General features: G+C 35.9%; 1 protein-coding gene across 1 annotated transcript in view; it reads right to left on the bottom strand.

The window, feature by feature from the left end:
* The window catches only part of Gabrg3 (gamma-aminobutyric acid type A receptor subunit gamma3), a 581387-nt gene that overhangs the window by 254879 nt on the left and 299372 nt on the right, over window positions 1-27136 (bottom strand). Inside the window, exons 4-5 of the mRNA XM_021728962.3 lie at window positions 13255-13475; window positions 10891-10973 (exon numbers count right to left, since the gene is read on the bottom strand). Of these exons, the coding sequence (XP_021584637.2) occupies window positions 10891-10973; window positions 13255-13475 (304 nt within the window). The remainder of the gene's footprint in view (window positions 1-10890; window positions 10974-13254; window positions 13476-27136) is intronic.

Genomic DNA, 27136 nt, shown 5'->3' with positions numbered 1-27136 from the left:
TCCAAATGTTCTAGTTAGGCAAATTTGTTGTCAACTTTAAAATATGACTGGAAGCCTCCCTATAAAAGTTCAGAATCTCAGATTCTCTTGAAAAACAAAAATACCTGCAAAATCTTCATTGTATTCTTTCAAACCTGGAGTTGGCCAGCATTGAGAGGCAGCTGCCTCACACAGTAGTCGTTGGCCACAGTCCCCACTGTTCCTTCCTGTCTTCTGGACCCTTAGATTGAACATTGGCTGCCATTTACTACTTCCAAGCTTGTGCTCATCTTTCTTATTATACACTTGTGAGAAAAACGACATACATGTGCCAGTCATATATACGGGTATATTAACTGTTATTGAAAAGATAAACAAATTCCTGGCAAAACAATATCCCCTTCCTTTATAGAAATGTTATAGAAAGTGGCATATAGTTTATTTTAGCCATCAGCTGCCATTTCTAACTGGGCACACAGCTGCTCTGCTGAATGAGATACCAGATATGTGACCTGGAAATATTTTCTCTACTCTGGGGGTTGTCTTTTTATTCTTTTGATGGTGTCCATTGAAGCATGAAAGTTTTCAATTTGATAACATCCAGTTTATCTATTTTTTTTATTGTGCTGTTTGTACTTCTGGTGTCACATCTAAGAAACCATAGACTAATCCAAGGTTACAAAGATTTATATTTATTTTCTTCAAAAAGTTACATATAGTTTAGCCATTACATGTTGCCTATGGGGTGAGAATGCAGTTCCAACTTGATTCCTCTTGCTTAATTACATCAAATTGCCTCAGCACTGTTTGTTGGAAAAGCTATCCTTTCTTACAGAATTATTTTGGCAAACATTAATTGACTGTAAATATGAGTTGTTTTGTTTTTGTTTTTGTTTTTAGGACTCTCAATTTTATTCCACTGATCCATAAATTTGTCATTTGGGCAATATCTTACCACACTGCTCTACTTAGATAGTAAGTTTTGAAGTCAAATGTGTGAGGCATCTAAATCTATTGTTCTTTATGTAAGATTATTTTGACTATTCTGGAGTTTTTGAATTTCCATGTAAATTTTAGGATTGCTTTGTCAGTTTCTGGAAGGAAAAAAAAAAGCCAGTAGGGGTTTGTATTTGGACTGTACTGAATCTATAGATCAATTTGGGGTAGCATTACCATCCTAATAAGATTAAGTATTTCAGTTCATTAACACAGAATACCTTTACATTTATTTAAGTCTTCTTTCAATACAGTTAACAATTCCACCTTAGCTTTCATTTCTTGTTTATCTCAATAACTTTACATAACTAGGATCATATATAACATAACATTTTGAGATTTTCATTCAGTTCAATTCTGTGGCAGTATAATTCAACCGTTTCATGGATCAATAATGTGTTGCTGCATAGTATTTCTTGTTAATGATATAACAACAACTTGCTTACCAATTCATCTACTGAGAGACATGAGGGTTGTTTCCAGATTTGGGCTCCTAAGAAGAAAGCTCTATGAATATTAATGGGCAAGCTTTTGTGTCAATAAATCATTTCTTTCTCTAGGATGAATGTCTAACTATGCAATCACTAGGCCATATAAAAAGTATATTTTTAGTATTGAAAGAAACTTTCAGGGCTGGGGATATAGCTCAGTGGTAGAGTGTGAGGACCTGGATTTAATCACCACTTCTAAAAAAAAAAAAGAAAAGAAAATGCCAAATGTTTTTCTACAGTGACTGTGTTATTTTACACCCTAACCAACAACACCCAATTTTTCTACATCCTTAATGGTATTTGGTATTATCACTGTCTTTAATGTTAGCCATTTCTAATAAGGGTGTAGTGATAACGCATGGTTTTGATTTGCATTTCCTAATAATTAATGATGTTAGTATGCATTTACCATCTGTATGTCACATTTGGTGAAATGACTGTTTATGTATGTTTATATCTTTTACCTATTTCTACCTGGACTGTTTATATTTTGTTTAGTTTTGGTATACATTTTTCTCAATTGTGATAAAAATGCATGGTGCAAGAATTACCATTTTAACCATTTTAAGTGTACAAATTCAGAAATATTAAGTACATTTACAATGCTGACAACCCTCACCACAATATATTTCCAGACTGTTTCATTATCCCAATCAGAATCTTTACTTGTTAAATAGTAACTTATTCTCTTTTCCAATCCCTAGATACTATTATTCTGCTTTCTCTGTATAGATGAATTTCCTCTTCTAGTTAATTCAGGTTATTAGAATTTGTTCTTTATTCTTAGTCATGCTCATTTCACTCAGCACAATATTGTCAAAGTCATAGAATCTTGTCACATGTGCTCAAACATCATTAGTCATTAAGGAAATGAAATTTAAACCAAAGAGATGCAACTTCTTACCCACTAGGATGGCTATTATCAAGTGTTGGTGAAATTGTAAAGAAATTGGAATCTCTGCATGGCTGGTGGGAACACAACACTGTATAGCTGCTATGAAAAACTGTCAGTTCCTCAGTGAATTAAGTAGAATTACAATATGATTCAGCAATACTACTCCTAGGCTCATATTCTTAAGAATTGAAAGCAGATTCTAGTCTAGGTCTCAAGCAGATTCTAGTATAATGTTTATCGCAGCTTTCTTCATGATAGTCAAAATGTAGAAATATTTCAAATGCCCACCAAATAATAAATGGATAAATAAAATATGAAATTGCAAATGATAGAATATTTTTCAGTCATGAAGAGAAATGAAATTCTTTACTGTTTAGTTTTTAGAGTTATTTACATAATATAGATTAAAGCCCTTTTTCAGATATGGGATTTATAGGTATTTTCTCCTAGGATGTAACTTGCCTTTCCAATCTTTTAGACTATAATTTTTCAACTTTGACAAAGTCACAAACCAATTTTTTAAATGCATCATGCTTTTGATGTCAAATCTAAAATCCTTCATTAGTTTTACATCAAAGATTTTTTCCTATATATTTTTTATAATTTGTTGTGGTTTTATGGCTTTTAACTTTTAAATTTAAGGCTTCTATCCATTTGGAATAAATATTTGTATAAGTTCAAGGTTATTTTTTCCAACATATAACCAACTGAATTAATTACTACTTTATTTGTTGTATGATAAGAGCAAACTATGATTAGCATATTTCTCAAAATAATCTGTCTTACAAGATTTAACATTACAAGATAAACATCAGAAAGTGGGGGGTACCATTTTTTTTTTTTTTTGCTGTTAAGAGATTAATTGAAGGAATGGGATTTTATTTGAGGTTTTATTCTAGGCCCTAATTTAATTTGAGAAATCACTCATGAATGCTAGTTTCACACATACAATTTTCTAAATTTCAAAGTGACAGAAAAATATTGTTTTAGGGTCCATCATACCTACTTTGTTTACAAAAAGTTGAATATGCATGTGAAGTGATCCCTATTTTTGAAAAACACAACAGCATAGGGTTGCATAACTGGCATTCCTAACATTTTGTCATTGATTTTGCACATGACTTAGACACAGATGCTATCTATGTATCTTGCACTGTTTACTTAAAGGTATATTGAACGTACTTATTATGATGATTTGACTTAAAAATTTTCTACTTCATAATGGCATTATAGCAATATGTATCCAAAAGAAAACGTCAAAGTTTTAGTTTTGTTCTTTTCCCATGCTAGTGACAGTCTGTACCATACCATCTGGTATCTGCCAAGCAGTAATGGAGAGTCTAGCTTCCAGTTAGCCACACCATCAAGAGAATGAGTGACCAATGTTATTGAGCTAGGATATTCAGTAGGTTAGTTCTATTCAACACATTTATGACTGAGGATTTATTCAACTTATTGTGCATTTATAAGGACATAAATGTATTGTAAATCCAGGAACATCTGCACACTGTGGCTATAACAAATTAGATTAACACTAATTCTACAAAGGTCATACATCTTCTGGAAGTAAAATTATGAATTTAATAAAGTTCATGTTAATATATATTTTCAGAGAGAAATGTTTACTTCATAATGCTGATTTTTAACCAAAAGAAAACCAACAATGAAATAAATTATCTTCAAAATAACTAGAGAAATGAAGAATTAAAATAAAGATATATATTTTGTCTTTTTATTTAATCTCTACTATAAAACATATTAAGACACAGGATGCACAATATAGTTAGTCCTAATTCACTGGGAGATCATTTTTGAGCTTGTTCTGTCATGTAGATTCTCCCCACAACTGGAGGACTGTGCGTGATACATCTGTCAGCAGGTCCCTGGGCCTCAGAACACTTATGAAACCCACAGAAACTCACAGCCTGGTATCTAGAGCCTGATAATGTCACCTGACATGGCAGAAAGGACTCTGCAGATACTATGAAGTTAGACATTTCAACTGGGGAGATCATCCTTCCTATGGATGTGTCCAGTCTATCCAAAGAAGCGAACAGGTGAGAAGAGGAAACCTTTCCTACCTGTGATCAGAGAGACTGATGACAAAACAAGGATTAGAGAAAAGCAACCAGCTGGTTTTCAGAACAAAGAGTGGACACAGGATTAGGAATGTGGCCAGCCCCTAGGAGCTTGGGGAAGTAGATTCTCCCTGGAGCCTCTAGGAAGGAATGCCACCCTGTCAACACCATGCCTGATGCCCATTTCAGATTTCTGAACTACCAAAATGTGAGATGGTAAATTCGTGTTGTTTTAAGCCACTAGGTATGTGGTCATTTGTTGCAACAGTCATAGGGAAGCAATAGAACTACCTACCAATGACATCTTCAACTGAATAAGTCTTATGACCACACTCAGCATACAGAATATAGCCAAGTTCAACTCCAGAGATTTCTCTCCCAGGATTCAATATCAGAATAAAGTTTAATTTAGTCATATATATTTTATTTTAAAATTTTATTGGTGCATTATAATAATCCCTAATAATGAAACTCATTTTGCCATATTCAAATGTGCACATAATTGATCAATATCATTCCCTGGGACCTTCCCTTACACTATCCTCCTCTCTCCCAATGATCTGCTTGTTCCACTTCTACTGATAACTCTTATTATTTTTTATTTTCATTAGTGCATTGTAACTATATATATATATATATATATATATATATATATGCATATAAGCAGGATTAATTGTGGTATATTTGTACACAGGCATAGTGTAACTTGATAGATTTAATTCCCCACTACTTCCCCATGCCTCCTCTCAATCCCTTTCCTTTACTCTATTGGCTTTCCTTCAATTTTATTGAGATCCTTTAAAAAATATCTTTATTTTATATTTTATGTGGTGCTGAGAATTGAACCCAGTGCCTCACGCATGCTAGGAGAGCATGCTACCACTTAAGCCACATCCCCAGTCCTCCCTTTTTTTTTTAATTTCCCTTTTCTCTTTCTCTCCCACCCTCACTTTCCCATATGAAAGAGAACATTCAATCCTTGACTTTTTGAGTCTCACTTATTTCACTTGACATGATGATCTCCATTTCCAATTTTTTACCAGCAGATTATATAACTTCATTCTTCTTTATGGCTGAATAAAACTTCATTGTGTGTATATACCACATATTCTTTATACATTCTTCTATTGACAGACATCTAGACTAGTTCCATAACTTGGCTATTATGAATTGCACTACTATAAACATTGATATGTATCTATCACTACAGTATCCTAATTTTAGTTCTTCTGGATAAATATCCAAGGACATAAGCAATTTAAAAATTATTTTCAATAGTCTTAATCAATTGAAATAAGCTTATACAAGATAGAGAATCTCTCTCTCTCTCTCTCTCTCTCTCTCTCTCTCTCTCTCTCTCTCTCTCTCTCTTTGTGGTGCTGGGGATTGAACCCAGGGCCTTAAGCAAACACTCTACCGATTGAGCTATATTCCCAGCCCAAGATCTCTTTCAGTATATATTAGGAGTTTTGTAATTGTGATTCTGAAACTCAATATCTACAGAAAATACAATAGATTTTTAAGTTATTAAAATATTTCCAAAATCTCAACTACATTAAAAAATATAGAAACCCAGTTATTGAATAATAAGCCTAGGGCTGAGGGTGTAGCTTAGTGGTAGATTGTGTGTTTAGCATACCCAAGACCCTAGGTTTACCCTCAGCACCAAAATAATAAAATAACAATAGTAACAATAAACCCAAACATGGTATATATCAAATGAAATTACCTAATCTCTGTGAATGTATTGGAAAATTTTATAGAATTGTCATCATTTGAGAGGTTTTGCTTGTGCCAGTCAGATAGACTACTAAAGAAACAAAATTTATATTAGGGAATTTACCACCAAAAAACATTGGCACCAAAAGGAGGTGCAGTCCTGGGTCTTTTAATTGAATTAAGAAGTTGTTTAATAAGAAAGTTGTTTAATAAGTAGAAAGACTTTACTATCATATTAATGATCTCATTAAATTTTACTATACATTTTAAGGAATTTTCCTAGCTTTTATTTATGACGGGAAATGTAAACAATTGTTCAGTTTTGCTGCTGTCAATTTTTAAGTAAAAAAAAATTGGCTCTTGATTGCAAATAACTGAAAAGTACTATAATAATAATTCAAAGCAAGTGTTAACAAACACCACTTCATTTCCAAATGCTCATCAGTGTTATGATGAGGGTTTCCCTCATAATATACATTTATAACGTAGAAATAAGTTAGGTACTGAAATGTCATAGATAAAACTGTCCTCCATAACTCCAAATCATCAAAGCACATTTTCCTTTAAAAAAGTGTTATCATTCTCATTTATAAAAAGTGAATAATATATACATGAATCAATGCCACACATGTAAATTAGTTCAGTAAATTTATTCTTTAAAGCAGAGCTTTATATTTTAGGATTCCCAGTTATTTTTTATTTGGGGCCTTTTCATTTATGATTGGAATAAATTCCTTCTCTACCTCCAATTATTATTGTTTTTATTAGACTTTTATAATCAGCTGTTTTAGGTTTTCTGAAAAATTAAGCAAAAAATGCAGAGCTCCCATATACTTCTTTCCCTCTCTCCCTTCAGAGCCTCCTTGACAATTAATAGCTGCACCAGAGTGGTGTATTAGTTATAATCAATGAACCTATTGACACATCATGATCAACCAAGGCCCATGTTAACATTAGGATTCACTCTTGGTGTTGTCCATTTGGATAAGTGCACAATGTCATAAATCTAATATTACAGTGTCACACAGAATACATTCACAGCTCTAAATATCTTTTGTGCTCCATCTACTGGTCCCTCACTCTCCAGCCCCTGACAACCACTGATCTTTTCCCTGTCTCCACAGTTTTGCCTTTTCCCCAAATGTCACATAGTTGAAATTATACACTATCTAGCCTTTTCAGATTGGCTTCTTTCACTTAGAAATATGCATTTAAGTTTCCTCCGTGTCTCTCATGGCTTGATATCTTTTTTTCTGGCATTGAATAGTATTTCACTGTTTGAATGAGCCAGATTGTTTATCCACTCACCTATTGAAGGATATCTACTTCTGAGTTTGGGTAATTATGAATAAGCTTACTATAAATACGTGTACACAGGTTTTTGTGTGGAAATATGTTTTTTAATTTACTTGGATAAATATCAAGGAGTGCAAATTCTGAGTCATATGGCAAAAGTATATTTAATTCTGTAAGAAACTATCCAACTGTCTTCCAGAATAGCTGGACCATTCTGTATTCCAAAAACCAATGAATGAGAGCTTCTGTTGTTCTACCTCCTCACTTATCTTTGAACTTGTCAATGTTCAGATTTTGGCCATTCTAGTGGGTACATAGTAGTCCATATCCAGTTTTGTCATTTTAAATTTATTTTTATCTGGTTGCCAAACATCAATCTAGTCATTCAGTGCCCTGATTTTTCAGACATAGTAGCTTTTATTTGTCCACATGTAGAAAGGTCTTTGAAGCCAGGCACAGTGGCACATGCCTGTAATCCCATGTTCAGGAGGCTGAGGCAGGAGGACCATTCAAAACCAGCCTCAGCAAAAGTGAGGTGCTAATCAACTCAATGAGATTCTGTCTCAAGATAAAATACAAAATAGGTCTGGGGATATGGCTCAGTGGCCGAGTGCCTTTGAATTCAATCCCTGATACCCAAATCTGATCATGCTCCACTACTACATGATATCAGAGACGTGAAAATACATGTGGATGGTCTTGCAAATCATTTTTCCTACCATGACAGACTTCTTCCTAGTATTCTATGCCTTCTAGAAAGCATTGTTAGAGTTAAGCTTTTATAATGGTGTTTCCCTGAGTGGTTGTTTATGTGAGTTATCTTTAAGAATTTAAATTATTTCATTTTTATAAAATGTTTTTTTTTTTTAAACAATCCATATAAGTACTTTTCTTTCTGGCAGTATTGTAAACTGCGTGTGTGGAAAATCTCCTCTTGGGATGGAACACTTGAAAGAGCTTGTAAATTTTTCAGGCACATTTTGAAAACTTGAGGGAGTAAAGGAAACCATCAGACCCCAAGGAGCAGGCCTACACTGGAGCACTCAGGAACCTGACAGTCTCTGCTGGTCTGGACCTCAGCCCCACATGAGCAAGCAACACAGTTGGGCCCCAGCAGAGAAGCCATGCTGGGCAGAGAACCCATTAACCGCTGCTGGACTGTGGAAGTGAAGAAACCTCAGCTGGAGGAATCTGGAAAAACTCTCCCTAAAAGAAGAGTCCCTGTCCATCTTTGTGGAAAACATGTAAGAGAAAAAAATGAATTTCTGTGCAAAGAATTTATAACTACATGCCTGAAATCACGAAGACATTTAGGTAGCTAGAGTTCATACCATCTATATGGCCCAGGTACTCAGGCTTAAATTTTAATTTACAGTGATAGAAAATGAACTATTGATACATGTACTAATATGTTTGAGTCTCAAAGATATTATGCTGAGTGAAAGAAGCCAGACATAAAATACAAAATTCTAGTATAAACACCCTTAATCTGTAGCAGTAGACACTAGATCAGCAATGCCATGAGCCAGGGGTGGGGGAATTGTTTGCAAAGATGCAAAAGAGGGTTTGGGGATGCAGTTCAGTGGTAGAACACGTGCTTAGCATGCACAAGGTCCTACTGGGTTTAAGTCTCAGCCTGCGCGCGCGCGCGCACGCGCGCACACACACACACATACACACACACACACACACACTAAAAAAAACCTATCTGAACTAATGGGAATGTTCTATTATCTCTGTGTACTGGTATTTACATAGATATGTAAAATTCTCAGGGCTCATTAAACTTTACTGGAAATAGGTTGTTGTTTTTTTTTGCATGAAGATTACATCCTAATAATAGGGATTTTAAAAAGGAAAGCACCAACATAAATTTCATACCAAATAGTAGTGAATTAGCAGCATCACATTCTGGGTAGTGAATCCAATTATTATCAGTGTTCTATAGTTTTATAAGTTTGAATAAAAATTAAAATGATAGTGATACCAGAGAGAAGCTGAGCAAACCATCTTTAAAAAAAGTATCTTTACATACAAGACTCAAAGAAACACATAGAAAAAGTCCCAGAAAACATGAACTCGAATTAACAAATAACTAAATAAATTGTGCAAAACCTATCCAAAAACATATTGATATGTTTTGAAAATTTAAATAGCCATTATTAAAAATATGGTGAAGAAATCAGGGCCAAAATTGCATAGAAGATGTAAAACTAATGTCTAATAATTAGAAAATAACCACTAAAATTACAAACTCAATAAATTAGTTAAGACCATATCAGTTCACTGGAAGAATCAACAGAACCAACTTGGGTTAGCTGATAAATTATGAATTGGACAAATCACTCATAAACATTATATCGATATGTGTATGTGTGTCATACCAAAGTGACTCACAACACATTGATTTAGAGGATTCTGTAACTTTTAGAGTAAATAAATAGAGAACTATCCCAAATGGATTTGCAGGCAAGGTCACCTTGATATTATAAACAGTCACATCCACTGGGTAAGCATGAACTGTTTGTGTTATCAACAAAAATAATAAGTTTAGATTCAACTAATTAAGTGAATATTTACAGAAAAATACTTTAACCCAGTCTAGAAGATTACTAAAATTTACCTTTCCATTTTATCTTTTTCTGAACCTAAAAGGAATTATAAAGTGCATTCATCTCTTGTCTGCCTGAGATTTCATCAGATTTGTTTGTCAGGCTCCATATGCAATTTTAAAGAAATTGAATAAAGTTAATTAAATTCCTGTGAGTCATACATAAGTACTAGTGATTAATATATTTAAAGTGAACCATCATAAATTCAGCAAATATATTTCCATATTGACCTTTACTTAAAAGCTTTATGAGTAAGCAAATAAATTTGATATTTCCTTTATATGTACTCTTGTCTTTAGTATTAGATACCATCTTAAAGAATTTTTAAGTGATTGCTTGTTAGCTATGATATGAATCACAAATAAAATATGTGAGGATGAAACACTATAAAAATGTGCCTTAAAGTAGTACATTGATACAAATACAAATAGATTTAAAAGACGTTTTTCTTCCTATTTAGTAAACAATTCACCTTGCCTTAAAATATTAAGCCTAAAAATATTGCAAAAAAATTATATACTTCAAATAACATGCACATCTCATCAGCATAAATCTTTGGTAAGTCCACTGGTCATTAGTTTCTGAACACTTCAATTTTATGGTGAATGCTAAGTTGCTCATCACTTTATCAAATTTATCTATTTTGTAACATAAATCCTGTCTAAGAACATCTGGAATGAAAAAAGGTGGCTGACACCAAAAACCATCATCAGTTTTCTCTGGTTGGACAGTGACACTGTTACCAGTTGCAGGACTGCTTGCCAGAAACCAGTACCAGACCAGTCACTCCCTGCACAGCACTCATGGCCCACCAGGGTACTCACAGCTGGAGAAGATCAGAGGGCAGGAGTGCTCATCCATGGGGAAGTTGTGCAGCTGCAGCTGGCACTCTGCATTGATGGTGAGCCTGTGGAAGAGCCAAGCATCACTCTTGGGGTCAGAAACAACACAGCCGAGGCCCTGGGTAAGGCCCATAGGGTAGCTGAGGCACCAGGATGCATGGAGAGGGAGGGAAGTTCCATGATGCAGGGTCCAGCACATGCAACTCATTCTGGGCAATTATACGATTCACCCAGTGAAGCCCTGTTGTTGTCTTTGTATTGTGTTATTTTGTTTGGCTTTTAATCAGAAACAGAGAATTCCAGTTAGTAACATTCCAACTGTGTCTACAAATACAAGCCAAGTCAGGGAGGAGAAAAAAAAACCCAACTGTTGTTTTATAAGTTGTCGTTCTCAATCTTTTTGAGTGAAATCCCTCCTCCGTCTGAAACTGGTATATTTGTCTAAATAGCTATTATGCCACATCAATCCACTTGTGAAGGGATTTCCTACTTGGGCAATCCCCTACTTCATGAGGAAGGTGATGGTTATACTAAGTAGCATACTGCATCTTTCCAGAGCAGACACCCTGTGTGACAGAGTTTGTCTACAGGATCCCAAGACCAGACATGTCTCCATGAAGATTAGCTGAGGCTCTATTTCATTCCAGCATCTCACTGGTATTTCTTTAGAATTGATGTAACACCTGTTTCAAACTCTCCCTTTATCAATGTATTTCATCAGCAGACCTCACTATTGTGACATTTTTTTGTTGCTGCTATTGTTCCCTGTCTGCAAAATTATTATTTCTCAGAAACTTTAATATTCTCTTATCTTCTGCTTATTTTGATATTTGTCTATGTCATTTGTGCTACCGGCACTTGTTCAATACTAAGATTCACTGATCTCTTCTCAGGGCCACAAGCACCTGTAATTGAAAGCTCATGACACTGGATGTGTGTGTGGGAGGGGGGAAATTAAGGGCTGTAAGGAAAGGGTACATGAGGAACTTATTGTGGTATGGTCTAAACAGGGAGGACATGGAGCATGGGTCAGAGGTAGGAGAGAAGTCATAGTCCCCTGAGCCATACTAAATTGAAATGCTTGTTAGCCTACAGTAGCAGACAGGCAGGTGGTCTCCAAGAACCTGGAGTCCAGAACAACCACCCCGATCCTCAGTTTGGATATGACTTTAAAGTCAAGGAAGTAGATGAGCCAAGCCAGTGTATGTGTGTGTGTGGGGGGCAGGTCCAGAGGTAGTAAGTGCACCATGAGAATCAGCCACAGGTCAGTGGCATGAGGAATAGGAGAGAGCCATGTGCCTTTGGAGGCAGGGGCATAGAGTCTGTTAAAACAGAGGTGAGAGTCTTCTGAGAAATCCAGGAAGATGTGAGAGCTGTGCCTTTCTGAATTGTATGCCCTCAGAGGCCACTGCCAGAGGGTGCTGTCCTCCTGATCCTAGCACTAAATAAGCAAAAAGGCAGGCTGGGGGGCACTATTTTTGTGTTCAGGTAAGCTTAGACCATTCTGGGAATGTGAGGAGCATTGTGGGCTCAGACTTAGGTCAAACTCTGGTCACACTACTTCCATGCAGTGACTTTGGAAAGTCAAGCCACTTCTTTGAAGAAGATTCTCTCATCTCCCTGGGTTTCTGTAAGACTGGCTGGCTCTAAGAGGACACATTGCCGGGTTGCTGCATCTTCCTTTAGGGATGAGTTGGGGAACACCCACTTTGTCCTTTGTCCTGGTGGTCTCAAATTTAACTATAATGACATTTGTTAATTAGGACTCCAAGACATCTGTATTTTCCAAGCTGAGTGGACTTATGGAGTTAAATATATAAAAGATAATTTTCACAACTAATTTCCAGCAGAAATGGATTCTGATGAATGAATTAGTTCCTATTCATTGCAGATCATTTGAATGCCTTTATTTTTACACAATTGCCATTAGGGGGACAGACTCTTTCAGAACTCTGTAGTATGTTAAACATGAGAAAGAACAGAACTTAGAGATAAAAATAGGGTCTCATTTCAACAATAACTTAAATTAAGGATCCAAAATTAGACCATAAGTAATTAAAGATTCGTGTAGTTAGATGGCAGGAATTAGTTCTAGTATTTCATAGCACAATGGAGTAACTATAGTCTGAGATTTATCATGCATTTAAAACAACTAGAAATATACAAAAATTCCAAACACATAGAAATGATAAATACTGAAGGAGTTGGAATGCTAACTACCCTGATTGGATTAACAAATGTTGTATACATGTATTTAATTATTGTAATGTATTCCATAAATATGTACAAATGGCACATGTACTATGTGTCAGTTAATGATTTAAAGAGATCCACAGGACATCTTACCTTAAAGTGTAAAGGATTTTCCCATCATTCCAAATTCTGAGGAGTTGATTGGGAGTTGTGATCCAGTGAGCCTCTGCTGTTTTAGAATTTCGGAAGATTGTGTCAGGGATCCATATCAACCCAACCATGTTGCTGTTAAGTGTGAGTATTTTCATTGTGCTGTTGAATCGAAGACGACTGTCTGTCCAGGTCTGAGCAAAAAATATATCAATTTGGTATTCCTGAAACACAGGAGAGAGAGAGAGAGAGAGAGAGAGAGAGAGAGAGAGAGAGAGAGAGAGAGAGAGAGAGAGAGAGAGAGAGAGAGAGAAACAATCCTATTAGTGGCTTTTCTGAATGTTTTATTTTCTGTGCCTTAGTTGTTTCCCCTTTATTTTCACCAACAAAGTCTATTTTTCCTCCATGTTTACATTTTCATGTTCTCATTCCTCTCTTTGTTCATGACTGATACAGCTCGTTGTTTATAACATGGTATGATTCAGCAAATGATAAATATGACTAATCAATAGTATAACATATGAGATATTACATATTGCTTTGTAAACCTTAAATTGCAATACATTTATAAAGTATAAGGAGGGACTGAAGGAGACAGTAGAATATATTTCACAGGGTGGATGCAGACCTGTGTTCAGAGGTTCAAGTTTGACAGAGTGTGACCTAGCAGAATGTATGTTCTCTGTGTTGTAAAATGAGGAACATAGTAATTTCCACTTCTTAAAGGTTTTGTAATGATACAAAAATGATTAAATGTTAATCCCTGGGCTGGGGATGTGGCTCAAGAGGTAGCGCGCTCGCCTGACATGCATGAGGCCCCGGTTCCATCCTCAGTACCACATACAAACAAAGATATTGTGTCTGCCGAAAATAAAAAATAAATATTAAAATTCTCTCTCTCTCTCTCTCTCTCTCTCTCTCTCTCTCTCTCTCTCTTTCTCTTTCTCTCTCTCTCAAAATGTTAATCCCTAATTCCTGGCTTTCATCTATAACTCAATAATAATAATAATAACAACATTATTATTATTGTTGTTGTTTTTACTCAGATTCTTCTCCTTTCTCTCCTCTTCTCCCTTTCCCAATCACTTTCCTCTATTCTACAGATCTACTTTTGATTTTCATGAGATGTCTCTATACTGGGGAATGATTTTGAACAAGTTATATTGTGTGCATGTATGGATATGTAACAACAAATTCCACCATTATGTACAACTATAACGCACCAATACAAAATATAAAAAATAAAGGGTCTTCTTAAACAACCCAAAACAAAAAAGAAAAAAAAACAGCAAAGAACAGTAGAGAGAATAGCCATTCAAGCCAAATGCTGACTGAAGGCTGAGAGAGCTCAGGTTATAAATCACAGAACCCAATAAAGCTTTGCTGTGACCATCAGATAATTAAGAAAGGCCTGAAACCACTATGGGATCTAAAATGTATCTCTTAAATGGCCCACCTCAGAGGTCATTCCCATAATCACAGTTTAAAGAATTACCATCATGCCCAGGGAAAGAAGGTTGTAGAGACTGATGGTTAAGGATCTTAACTATCTTTCATACTTTCCACTAGGTACTGTAGGTAATTCTCAACAAATCCCATAGCTATCTTTTCCATTGAGTTCCCAATTAAAGAACCTTTCTGAGGTAGCTAATTCAACATGCTAATCTGTAGTCTAACCGGCCCTCTATTAACTTATCCATTCATTCATCATTAACTATGCCAGGCCCTGAAAACCATCAGCAACCCAGAACTAGCCCAATAAGAATCTCCTGGCTTTAATACAGCTTATATTCTAAACAGGGAAGACAGGGGCCTTACATAAATATTCAAGATAAAAATAAAGTGTATCTGATGGTCACATATAACATGCAGAAAAATAAGACTGATTCTAAGAATTCTAATGACAGAAAACAAACTGTTTTGGTTTGAATGTGTCCACCAAAAGCTCGGGTGCTGGAAATCTCCAAATTTGTGTTAATGGAACTTGGAGGTGGAACTTTTGGGAAGTAATTAGGACTGGATGAGGTCCTGAGTGTGGGGTTCCCAGGACTGCATTAGTGGCTGTACAAGAAATGGAAGACTCAAGACTGTGAGTCTTACATAGTCTCAAGAATTTTGTTATCACAAAAGAAAACTTAGTAAGGAAGTACCCAAGTACTCAATGTAGGAGGAAACACAGAACAAGGAAGCTGAGTCTTGCACAAGCTTTGAGCACCCAGGGGAGCAAGTAACAGGGAGGCAGCTACTGGGAGCAGGTTATCAAGGGCACTTTCCCAGAAGCTTCAATTCTACAAAGATCTGCAACTGTAGTGAGCTGTGTGATAGCAGCAATCGGAGTCCCACTGAAGTCTGTGTGTCTCCTAAAAGTGCCTCTGTGGATTAATGGCTTCTGCCCTTTAAAGCAATCATGAAAGAGAAGAGAAAGATGAAGCTAATTCAGAGCCTGGGTAGGCTGGAAGAGGCAGAACTTGCCTGATGCCCAAAGCCTGATATCAACTTTGTAGAAATAATCAAATCTCTAAATGAATTAAGTTTTCATCCTGTAAAATCTTGTACTGAGTAACTATGGCTGAAGGAAAAGACAAAGCCACGATCTTCCACCAGAGACTGATGGGGCCACGTTACCTGTGCAGTCAGCCCTCCTTGGGATTCAACAACCATAGATCTAAAATATTGTTAAAAAATTACATTTTCATTGATCCTGTATAAACTTTTTATTCTTGTCATTTATCCTAAACAATACAATATAACAACCATTTATATATCATTTACATTGTATTGGGTAAAGGAAGAGGTGTGTGTGTGTGGGGGGGGTCTCTGCAAATACCCTGTCATTTTATATGACACAAACACCTGTAGATTTTGGTGTCTAAGCAGGTCCTGGGACCAATTTCCCATAGAAACCGAAGAACGATTGTACTTAAGATTGAAAGAAGGAAAATGACAGCAGGGGAGAGGGAGAAGTAACTGGCCTGCAATACCAAAGACACAGATGCCATTTCAGAATCATGTGGAGAAGTGATTTGCAAAAGTGGCTGAGCACTGGCTTCAATGGGAAGAGGCTTGCTATGATCTAAGAAAGTTCTTCCCAAGGAACCACAGGCTAGGAACAAAAGTGACAATTTGAGACTCAAATGATCCTTTTTATTCCTATCCTTCATGGGCAAACAGCAGCCTAAAAAAAACTGCTTTATGCTCTGAAGGAAGCCAATTCTCCAGTGTTCACTTCACAATGACCAAAGTGGTTAATGGATAAAGAATAGAATGCGAGACAATGGAGTCAGGAAGAAAACAGTACTCAGGAGCTCCATCCCAGGACCAGAATTACTGGCAGTAAAAGGACACCTTGGCTTTACCCAGGGACAAAGCCCATTCTTCATTCAATATTCGCCCACTAGAGTTTTAATTGCTACAAACCAGTGTGTTCATTGTGGCATGCTGGCCCTTTTCCATCCTGGTGTACATATTGCATATGTGGGGAGAAAGAAAGCTTAGCAAGCTAGCTAGCTATTCTTTATAGAATATTGGTCAATGTACCAAAAGAAGCCATGTCCAGATTTTATGTCTTCACAGGAACATGTATGTACATGTAGTCATCCTTTAGTGACTGCAGGGGCTTGGTTCCAGAACCCTCACCAGTAACAAAATTTGAAGATGCTAAAGTCTCATATAAAATGGAGGTGCAGTATTTGCATGCTATGCACATCCTCCTCTATACTTTCAATCACCTCTAGATTACTTGCAATACTTAACGCAATATAAGTGCTAGGTGAATAGTTGTTGTACTGTATTATTTAGGGAATAGTGCTAAGAAAAAAAAAGTCTGAACATATTCTTTACAGATACAACCATCATGGGCTTAACTATACAGTACACAAATGAGATGTGAGTTGAATAACTAGTGCTAAAGGGAGACCAAGAATCTGTGAAATGGTGGGAGGTGTGGTAGCCTTTGCCCACATATCACTTCATTCACACAAACTCAGCTTACTGGTCTGCACACTGCAAATTCAAGTTTTTCTTTTTTTGAACTTCTTGGGTTTTTTTTGTTGTTGTTGTTGTTTTGTTTTTCCAAATATATCTGATCTAGAATTTATTGAACCTATAGATATGGAACCCATAGATACAAAAGCCCAATCATATAATGTAAACTTGACCTTGGGGGCTGGGACAGGGTTGGTTTTTGGATTGCTTCCTTTGAAGAAGAGGATGAGGGAGACAGGGCCAAGTATTTACCAATTATGATACAAATCATGGTGGTCATTGGAGCTGTTTAACAAACCATGCACATTTCCATCTGCAGCTACAGGGTAGAATTGCTTCCCATTTGGGGATGAGTGTGGTGACTTCACTTAGGATAAGTTGAAATAAGAGCATAGTGGCGTGTGCAATTCTGATAGGATTCTTGAAGAACCCATATGGAATTCATTTGCCCCCTTTTCAGGCCCTTCAAGATTATGTGGAGCAGAGCCTCTGCTGATACATGCTTAGAGCATGGGCAAGAATTACCCAGAGCTGTTTATGAGAGCAGCAATTCCCAGCCTATACCAACTCATACAGCAGGGAGAGAGAAGACTCCAGGATGTGGGGTTCAAGAAACATAAGAAGGCCTCTTGAGAAGGCAAGTTATAATCATCCTAGTCCTTGGTAAGGTGCAGAGTGACCCACATTGACATTTACCAATGGAAGACAGTTCCCAGCAGAGGAAGCAACAAACTCAAAAGCATCCCTGCAGAATAGACTGGATGAGAGAAAAAAATCCCCTTTCCTCCTTGATGCCAGGATTTGAGCTTCATGATAATGATTTATGAGTAAATAATTATATTTGTACAGAGAGCACACTCAGTACTTTGAATAAAATTGAGAATGTGACACTGGACAATATGGCATTAACAGGCACTCATGAGTGTTAATTGCTTTCCTTTAATACTGGTTATTGGATTAAGGAATGAAAGCTCATGTTCTCCCAGTGTGTCCAGAGCTCACCAATGGGTTCAATGATGCCAGAGCAGTCAATATTCCCTGTAAATGCTCCATATAATGCATTATGAAAAGAACCTAAAGTTGTTTAAGTCATTTTTTCTATTTGTTTATTTTAGTTTATGTCAGAGAAAACCAGAAATCTAAAAAAAAATTTACTAGAGTTATTTACTAGGTTGGGATTATTTTTTAATTTGCTAAAGAATAAACTTCTGGATGATCCTGTATAATAATGGTCAGATAAATATGAGTAAGGGCCCTCTTGTCTTTTTGTCTTCTCGATTTCCCATCCCCATTAATGTACCTTTTCCATCCCCTTTTCTTAAGACAGTTCTTCTAAAGGCAGATTTGAAATTGAATGGCAGGATAGGCTGCATTACCTAAAGTCCCTCCACCAGACACAGGTACATTCTGTACCAGGAACTTGAATTACCCAGACACAGACGATAAGTATCCTTTCTTGCAGAGGGTAAGTGAGGTTTAAGAGATTAAGTAACTTTCATACATTCTCACAGGTACTGAGTACCAATTGTTCTAACTTTGCAGTCAAAATCTACTTCCTGCGTGTGAACTAGAAGCGGTATAGCAACTGAAATCCAGGTGTTTGATTTCAAAACAGGTGAAACAAAGAACACCTGGGAACAATCATCCTCTACTTTTACTCTGTTTACAAATTGTATGATGCCCATTTACCTGCCTTAGTTTTATTTGCCTCATCTGCCAAAAGGGAGCATTGGGGTAGATTGAATGCAAGGACCCTTCCAACTCTGACATTTATGTTTCTATATTCCTGCCCCATTAGCCTTTCATTGTGGAAACTAATTCTCCATTTCTCTCATTTCTGCATCTCTTGCAAGAAGGACACGAGAGAATGACTTCCTACATTCCATCTTCCACACTTAAGAGGAGGTTTTGCATGTTTGAAGTGTTCAGAAGCTATGTATGAAGCTAAGGCTTATATAGGCAGAAAGTGCTCCCTCCTCCATACTGTTTTCCCATAGCACAGGAGCACACTATAAATGTCCTGGGAGCAGGAGAAGCGAAATTGCTCTTCTGTATAATGGAATCTTGCCACTATTCCAAGCTAAGAGGGCTCACAACTATGTGACTGTGCTTGGTGTGGATGTTTTATTATATCAATATTTGACTAAATGTTGGGGAAACACTTCCCACCCACTAAGAAATATTTTTCTTTCTCTCATAAATTTTCTTTGTAATGGCATTAATCATCTTTGTTCTGCAGAGGAAAAAAGAATTGCTTTTACAATATCTATCTAAAAATAAACAACTTTTTATATTCATAAATGGCAATGAAATGAAAGTGTCTAAAATACTAATAAATGTAACAGGTGAAAATGTGCAGAATATCACCTCCACCAAACTAAACCATCATGTTGGTAGAGGGTCTATGCTCATTCGTTTTAATAATTCAAGAACTTAATGATTCCTAAATAAGCCATGAATTTCTGCAGCATGTGGAGCATTTTGACAAAACAGAAGAAAAATCATGCTTCTTAATAATACCCATCTTTAACCCCCTAAAAATTCAAAAATTTTAATTCCTCACACTTTTCTGCCTTTCTTTGCCAAAGAGCAAGCAGAAAAAGTGATAGATTAATAATAGGCTGAGTCTTTGAGATCGCTGGTTGCTAGAGACACAAACTTCTGTGGGCAGTAGCCTCTCTACCCTAGTAAGGCTACTTCCCATTAGCATATCACCTCTTATTAGATAGATAAATACATCACTAAAAGATGCCATTGGGGTTGGGACTTGGCTCGGTGGTAGAGCTCCTGCGTAGCATGCATGAGGATCTGGGGTCAATCACCAGCACTCAAAACAAGAGAGCTGCTGTCAGTTATTCTTTATAAAATAATAGTCACAGACTATCCACATATATATGGAGAGACATTCATAGCTAATAAATATAAAAATGTTTATATCTATATATTGAGGTATAAAGAAGCATGGTTACCCATGGGTAGAGTGAGAATAGAAATTCCACCCCTTACAAATATCCATGCTAGTTTGGTTCTTTCTCCTATTGTTGCACATTGGCAGAGACTTATGTTAAAAATTATTCCATACATAAAGAACATCAAAAGAGGGAAGGTGGTTATAGAAGCTAAAATTTAATATCTGGTTCATTTGCATAAAGCAAGTTTTACTATTTATTTTGAAAAACAATGCAAATTATTTGCTTTCACTGTATAAAGTTCCCTTTCACATCTATAGATATAGACAGATATAGAGAAAAATATAAATAGATATAGATATTAGATATATAGATCTAGATAAATAAAAAAAGAGATAGATGGGTTGGTGCTCATTGGTACAGCATGTGCTTAGCATGCATTAGACCCTGGCTTCAATTCCCAGTAATACACACACATATAGACACACATATAACAGAAGTATATAAATGAAGATATAGGAAGATATTTTAGAACAACAGGCTGGTTCAGACTATATGGATTGCTTGGCCTGGCCTGTAGGGCAACCACTATGTACTTACTGGCTGCAGACCCCCATACTTCAACATGAGTACCCATAGAATTGAGGGTTAGATCTTTTGGAATGAATTTCATAGCCCTCTAGATCACTTCTGACACCCTTACTAAGATGTCAGAGAAGACTCAGGAAAGCCTTGTTTTCCTTCTTGAGAATTAAAGTGTTGACATGTACACTCTCATGCTTTCTACAAGAGATTTGTGCAAAGAACTTTCCTTCTGAACATAAATGACTTTCCTAATATAGTTGCTGGATTTCTTCTCAAAATGTTGTCCATCTTTTTTCCTGGTATATCTTTCTTTCAGATAACATCTTTTCTTATGTCATTGTTTTTCATGAAATATAAGTTCTGGGAAGTTGCAGGAAGCAAAATGTCTATAACAAATGACCTTCACACTTTTTCCATAAGCCAAAAAAAAAAAAAGGAAAAAAGAAAAAAAAGAATTTGAAAAGTTGCCACCATAAATAAATTATATATATTTGAAGAGATAGGTGTGTTTAATCTGGTTTAAACATGGTGCAATGTATACATATATGGAAACATCCCATGATACCTACCCCATTGATATGTACAATTGTTATGCTTTTATATATCAGAAATGTCAGAAGAGTAATCTGTGTTGTTAGAAAGTGGATTCCATAATATCAATAAGCTTACTTACACTTTTTACAGATTATATACTTGTAATAAATCTGTATTCCAAATAAATGACACATCCACAATTTACTTATTGTTCACAAAATATTAACAATCCCATTGCAAGACAGGGACTAAGAAGTGTCATCCACATAGTGGATTTAAAATATTTTGGATTTTTTCTCCCAGCTTTATTGAAGTATAATTGACAAACAAATTGTATCCATTTAGAGTGCAGAACACATTTGACATATGTATACATTGTGAAATGATTGCCACAACCAAGCCAATTAGCACAACCATCACCTTAAGGTCACCCTGTTTTTAAATTTTGTTTTATTGCTTTTTATTTTATTTTTTTCTTCCTTTTTGGTGGTGAGAACATTTATAATATTGTTAATTATAATCACACCTCTGTAGATTAAGTCTGTAAAACTTATTTATCTTAAAATTGGAGCTTTTCACACTTTTTTTAAAGAGAGAGAGAGAATATTTTAATATTTATTTTTTAGTTTTTGGTGGACACAACATCTTTATTTTTATGTGCTGCTGAGGATCGAACCCAGCTCCCCGCACATGCCAGGCGAGCACACTACCGCTTGAGCCGCATCCCCAGCCCGGAACTTTTCACACTTTGACCAACCTCCCTCCATTTCCTCCACCCTCTCGCTAGCCACCATTCTCTTCTCTATTTCAGACATTTTCTAATAGCTGTGCTCAGCTTTGGCCCCTCACCTTGGACCTTCACACTCTCAGGCAGGAATGAAGAGGTAGGAATAGGCAGGAGGTTTGACCTTAGGTACTATTGTGTCCTAATAGTTGCCATCACAAGATTCTAAGCTTTATACAACATGAAGAGGATACATTAAAAATATTTGAAATATCTCACAAAATGGTGCAGACTTTGCATATAACTTAGGTACATCCTCTCCTATACTTCATATACCTTGGATTACATATAATACCTAACACAATGTCAGTGCTATGTGAAGAGTTGTTTTGCTGTTTTGTTTTGGTAATGATGATTAGAAAACTTCCTGAATATATACAATACAGATGCAATTTTTTTTCCCAAATATTTGTCTTGTTTTTGTGATGGGAGGTCTCACTATGTTGTCCAGGCTGGTCTTTAATTCAATGACTCAAGTGATTCTTCCAGTTTAGTCTCCTGAGTGAACTATAAGTCAGAGCTACTGCCCCTAGCTCTGTTTGTTATTTTTCTTTTCCTTTTTTTGGATCCAAGGATGGTTAAGTCTACAGATGAAGAATCCATGAATGCAGAAGACTGACTGAAACACTAATTGAGTCATAATCTGACTTAATCTGTAGCATCCCATGGGCATGATCACTGTTGGGATGAATTGTGGTCTCCGACCCATATCAGAAGCTTATTTAGCTGCTGGCACCCAAGCCTCTCTGTCATTCAGAGAATCATACAGTGTCTCAAGGCAGGTCTACAGGAATGAGGTGGGACTCAAGTTGTTTTTCTTCCCCTTCCAGGAGAGCACACATGCCACACTAATTCCATGTGGGGTTCCATATTCATGTTAGGTCTCCAGGAGAGACCTGGTTTGAACATCTTTCAAGAATTGTAAAGTGATGACCCTTAAGGCATATCTTAAAAGTACTTACTATCACCCAAAAGAGAATTGAAAGAACTATAGAAGCTGCTGTATCATGTGCTTTGCATAAGCATGTTTTTTGTTGTTTTTGTTTGTTTAGGTTTGGGTATTTTTCCTGTCAGCAACAGTCAAAATCAGGGTTCCATATTTTTTTTAAACAGTGAATATTAAACATATTGAAAGATTATTTTTTGTTCTTGTTGCTTTGGAGATTCAATCCAGGTCCTTGCATGTGCAAAGGATTCACTTTACCAATGAGCTACATGCTCAACGTGTATTGTAAGATTTCATAGTGCTAGATTTGAATTGCCTGAGTAAAAAAATGTGGAGAAGTCTTTAGAGTTCTCTTCTGTCCACAGTCTCCAAATCAGGAAAATGAGGCCCTAAATGGAATTGCTTGAGACTTCTCAATCTCATTATTTTTAGCTCAAAACTGCTTGACCTTTTTATGGGAAAATGATTTAAATACATAGTAAATGTTTTGTTTTACAACTGACCCCAGCATGAAAGTGGTCACAATTGTTGATCATTACCAGTTGAAGTTTCTTGCTGAATCATGTTTTTGCTTCAGACTGAAGTATTCTTTTTCTAAATATCTACATGGAACAGAGATAGTTCCTCAGCCTTGCCTTTGGAGATCTCTATAGAACTTTGTGAGACCTCTCAGTGAAATCAGAGCCTTTCTGATTGAAGGACTTGGCATTTCAGGCTGAGTCTGGTCAACCAACATGTAAGTGAGAAAAAGTGAAACAGGGGACCTCTGGGGAAAGGCAGCAGCCGATTTCCAGGCTTGCCTCCTCTAAGGCTACTACCTGTAAACATATAAAACACATTAGCTGGAAGTAGTCCTAGAGAAGAGACATTGTTAACATCATCCACAGATTAGAAAATCAGCCCCCACAGTGGAACTGGAGGCTGCATAAACTCTGAAACACAGTGGGAGGAAGGACACCCTGGGGAGGACTCAGTGAAGACAGGAGAAGGACCAAGATTATGATGTTGGGTTTAGAAGTCAGAAGCACAGAAAGGTCATAGGGCACTTATTAAAAAGAAGAGGAGAGGAAAGGGTGAGGTAAGTAATTATGAAAATGGAGAAGGGTCCCCAAAGTCTCCAGAGTTTAGAATGCCTGATCTGGAAAGTTTAAAAGAAATAAGTCAAGACAGTGTAAACTTTATAAACTCAGGGATTAGGATTAGCAGAAGGGATTAGGATTTTATGCAAACAGTATTTCTGAAGGTCACAAAAGGGCAGTTCTAAGACTTCATTAACTTGCTCTTGCTAAAATTTTCAGATTCTCCATAAATATTTACAAATGACTATTGATTTGAAAACTGATAAAGAGAATAATATACTAAAATTAACTATTTTATCACATAAGCTAGTAGAGATAAAAAAAAAACATCATTTCATAAAACACTATTAGTTTGAGTTATGGCCTACATGGAAATCACATGGATATTCCACCTGCCTAAAATGCACTAGATGCTCATCATTCAGGGGAATATCTCTCACATGAAAAATGTACAACTATTAAAACAGATTTCAATATTGGATTAAAATCTTAGACATTTTAAAGTGTAAACTGTTCTCATTTACTGTGCACTTACTACTTACCAAATGTTATAAAGTTTGATAAGTATTATTTCTTTAACATGCCCAACCAACTTGTGCCAATAAATTTTTTATACAAAGATGGTGTCAGTACAGAGATGCACTTTCCTTTCACTTAGGAGGCAGGTGAACCATTTTCACAGTTCTTAATTTTTTCCCAAAATAGCATTTAATTAGAAAGCAGAATAAAGGAAAGTAATTTGCAATGATAATAGAAGTATAATATCATTCAAAGTTGTCAAGGTACTTAGACAAACTTTTTTTAAAAAAAACTCATCAAATTTTATGCTTAAGAATGTGAAATACTATATCCACAGAAGTCAGAATGCAGATATTTCCAAAGACATGAAATGAAACAGATGGTACTGTAACTGGAAAAGTGGACATTGAAAAGCAGAATTCAAACCAAATATACACTTTTATGGTGTACATATAGTACTTTATGGGAAATCATCACATAAATCTAAGAATATTTTATGTATTTATAAAGTGCTAACATTGGTATAATGAATGCATTAGTAAATAGAGATCATAAATATTAACAAAATTCCTTTAAAGTGCACAATTTCATAGGATAAAAGGATTTCTATACACAGAAGCAATGTTGCTTGTGTTCTTTGCCCCAAGAAGAGGAATGCAATTCAAGTTTCCTATTCAAGACAGATACACTTGTGTACCTTCATTATTTACATATCTCTATAATTATATTGTTCTGAAGTGTCTCAGAACATACTAATGTATTTTGCGTCAGGTCTTCCTACTTCAATAGTCATATACACGTGAAAAGAAATTTTGAGGAAAAAAACCCTGCACTGAGTCTTCTAGATCCCTAGTTCTAAATTCAATTTGTAAATTTAAGCTATTCAAAAGTATTCTGGTTTCTCTGATTGCTAATGGTATTGCATTATTTAATCTGGGACTCGTCTAGACACTGTAAAGTAAGCACCTGGCACAATTTCTAAGTAGCTCATTTCCATGCCATGCTAATCTCTGTTATTGGTTATGCTGTTGCATGTAACTTCAACCACTTTTGTAGTTTACTTTCCTCCTTTAAATTGTCTTTTTGATAAAAGACATTATTAGTTTAATAAAGTCCAAATTCTCACTCACTCACTTTATGAAAAAAAATTAAAATTTTTTTTATTTTGCCAGAGGCAGTGACAAATGCTTGTAATCCCAAAGGCTTAGGAGGCTAAGGCAGGGGGATCACAAGTTAGAGGTCAGCCTTAGCAATTTAATGAGACCCTCTGAGACTTAGTGAGACCCCCATCTCAAAATAGAAAATAAAAAGAACTGTGGATGTGACTCAGTGGTTAAATGCGTCTGGATTCTATCCCCTGCACCAAAAAAGAAAATATATATATATTTTATTGTGGTAAGAGTACATAACATGAGGTCTACCATGTTTAAAAAATGTTATACGCTCTTGTTAACTTCAAGGACACTGTTATAGAGTAAATCTCTAGAATTTATTCATCTTGCTAGTTGATAAAACATGTCTATTAATTATCAATTCCCCATTTTCCTCTACCCCAGCCCTTGACAACCATCATTATATTCTCTAACTCTATGATTTGACTATTTAAAATAAGTCATGTAAGAGGAATCATGCTGTATTTGTCTTAAGTGATGGGATTATTTCATGTAGCATAATGTCCTTGAAGTTCAACATATTGTCACATATTTCGGGATTTCCTTATTTTTAAGGCTGAAAAATATTGATGTACTATCCATGTGGACATTCACTTCTGTGTTTTGGCCCTTCATGAATGCTGCAATGTACATGGAGTGCTAAGATCACTTTAAGATCTTGATTTCAATTCTTTAGAGAAAATACCCAGAAGTGGAATTGCTGGGCCACACAGTATTTCTAGTTTCAATTGTTTGAGCAATCTCTGCATGGTTTTCCACCATGACTGCACCATTTGGCAGTTTCCAAATTCTCCACATTCTCACTGATAGTTGTTCACCTGTTTTCTTGATAACAGCCATCCTAGCAGGTTTGAGGTCATCTCACATTGTGGCTTTGTTGTCATTTTTTCTAGAGGATTAGTAACACTACATATCCTTCCACAGACTTCCTGGTTATTTGTGACTCTTGTTGGAGAAATGACTTGAAATATTTGGCCCAGTTTTCAGTTGGTTATATAGTTTCTTGCTATTGAATTACAGCAGCTTACTGTATAGTTGGGAAATGAACCCTTTATTTGATGTACAGTTTGTAGACATTTTCTCCTATCCCATAGGTTGCATTTTAAAAATCCCATTTTTCTCTCTTTCTTTGTTGTCAGAGGAATTTCAGTTTTTTTTTTAATGCCCCTACTTATGTATTTTTGTTTTGTTTCCTGGGCTTTGGTGTCATATTCATGAAATCACTGCAAGACCAATGTCAAGAGAATATCCCCATGTTCTCTTCTAGAAGTTTTATAGATTCTGGTCTTATTTTTAAGTCTTAATCCATTTTGAGTTGATATTCATGGGTGATATAAGTAAGATAAGATCCAATTTAATTCTTAATTATGTAG

Source organism: Ictidomys tridecemlineatus, chromosome 5, assembly GCF_052094955.1.
Source record: "Ictidomys tridecemlineatus isolate mIctTri1 chromosome 5, mIctTri1.hap1, whole genome shotgun sequence".
Lineage (NCBI taxonomy): Eukaryota > Metazoa > Chordata > Mammalia > Rodentia > Sciuridae > Ictidomys > Ictidomys tridecemlineatus.
Note: the sequence above shows the minus strand (reverse complement) of the source record. Positions and strands in the feature narration are given on the sequence as shown.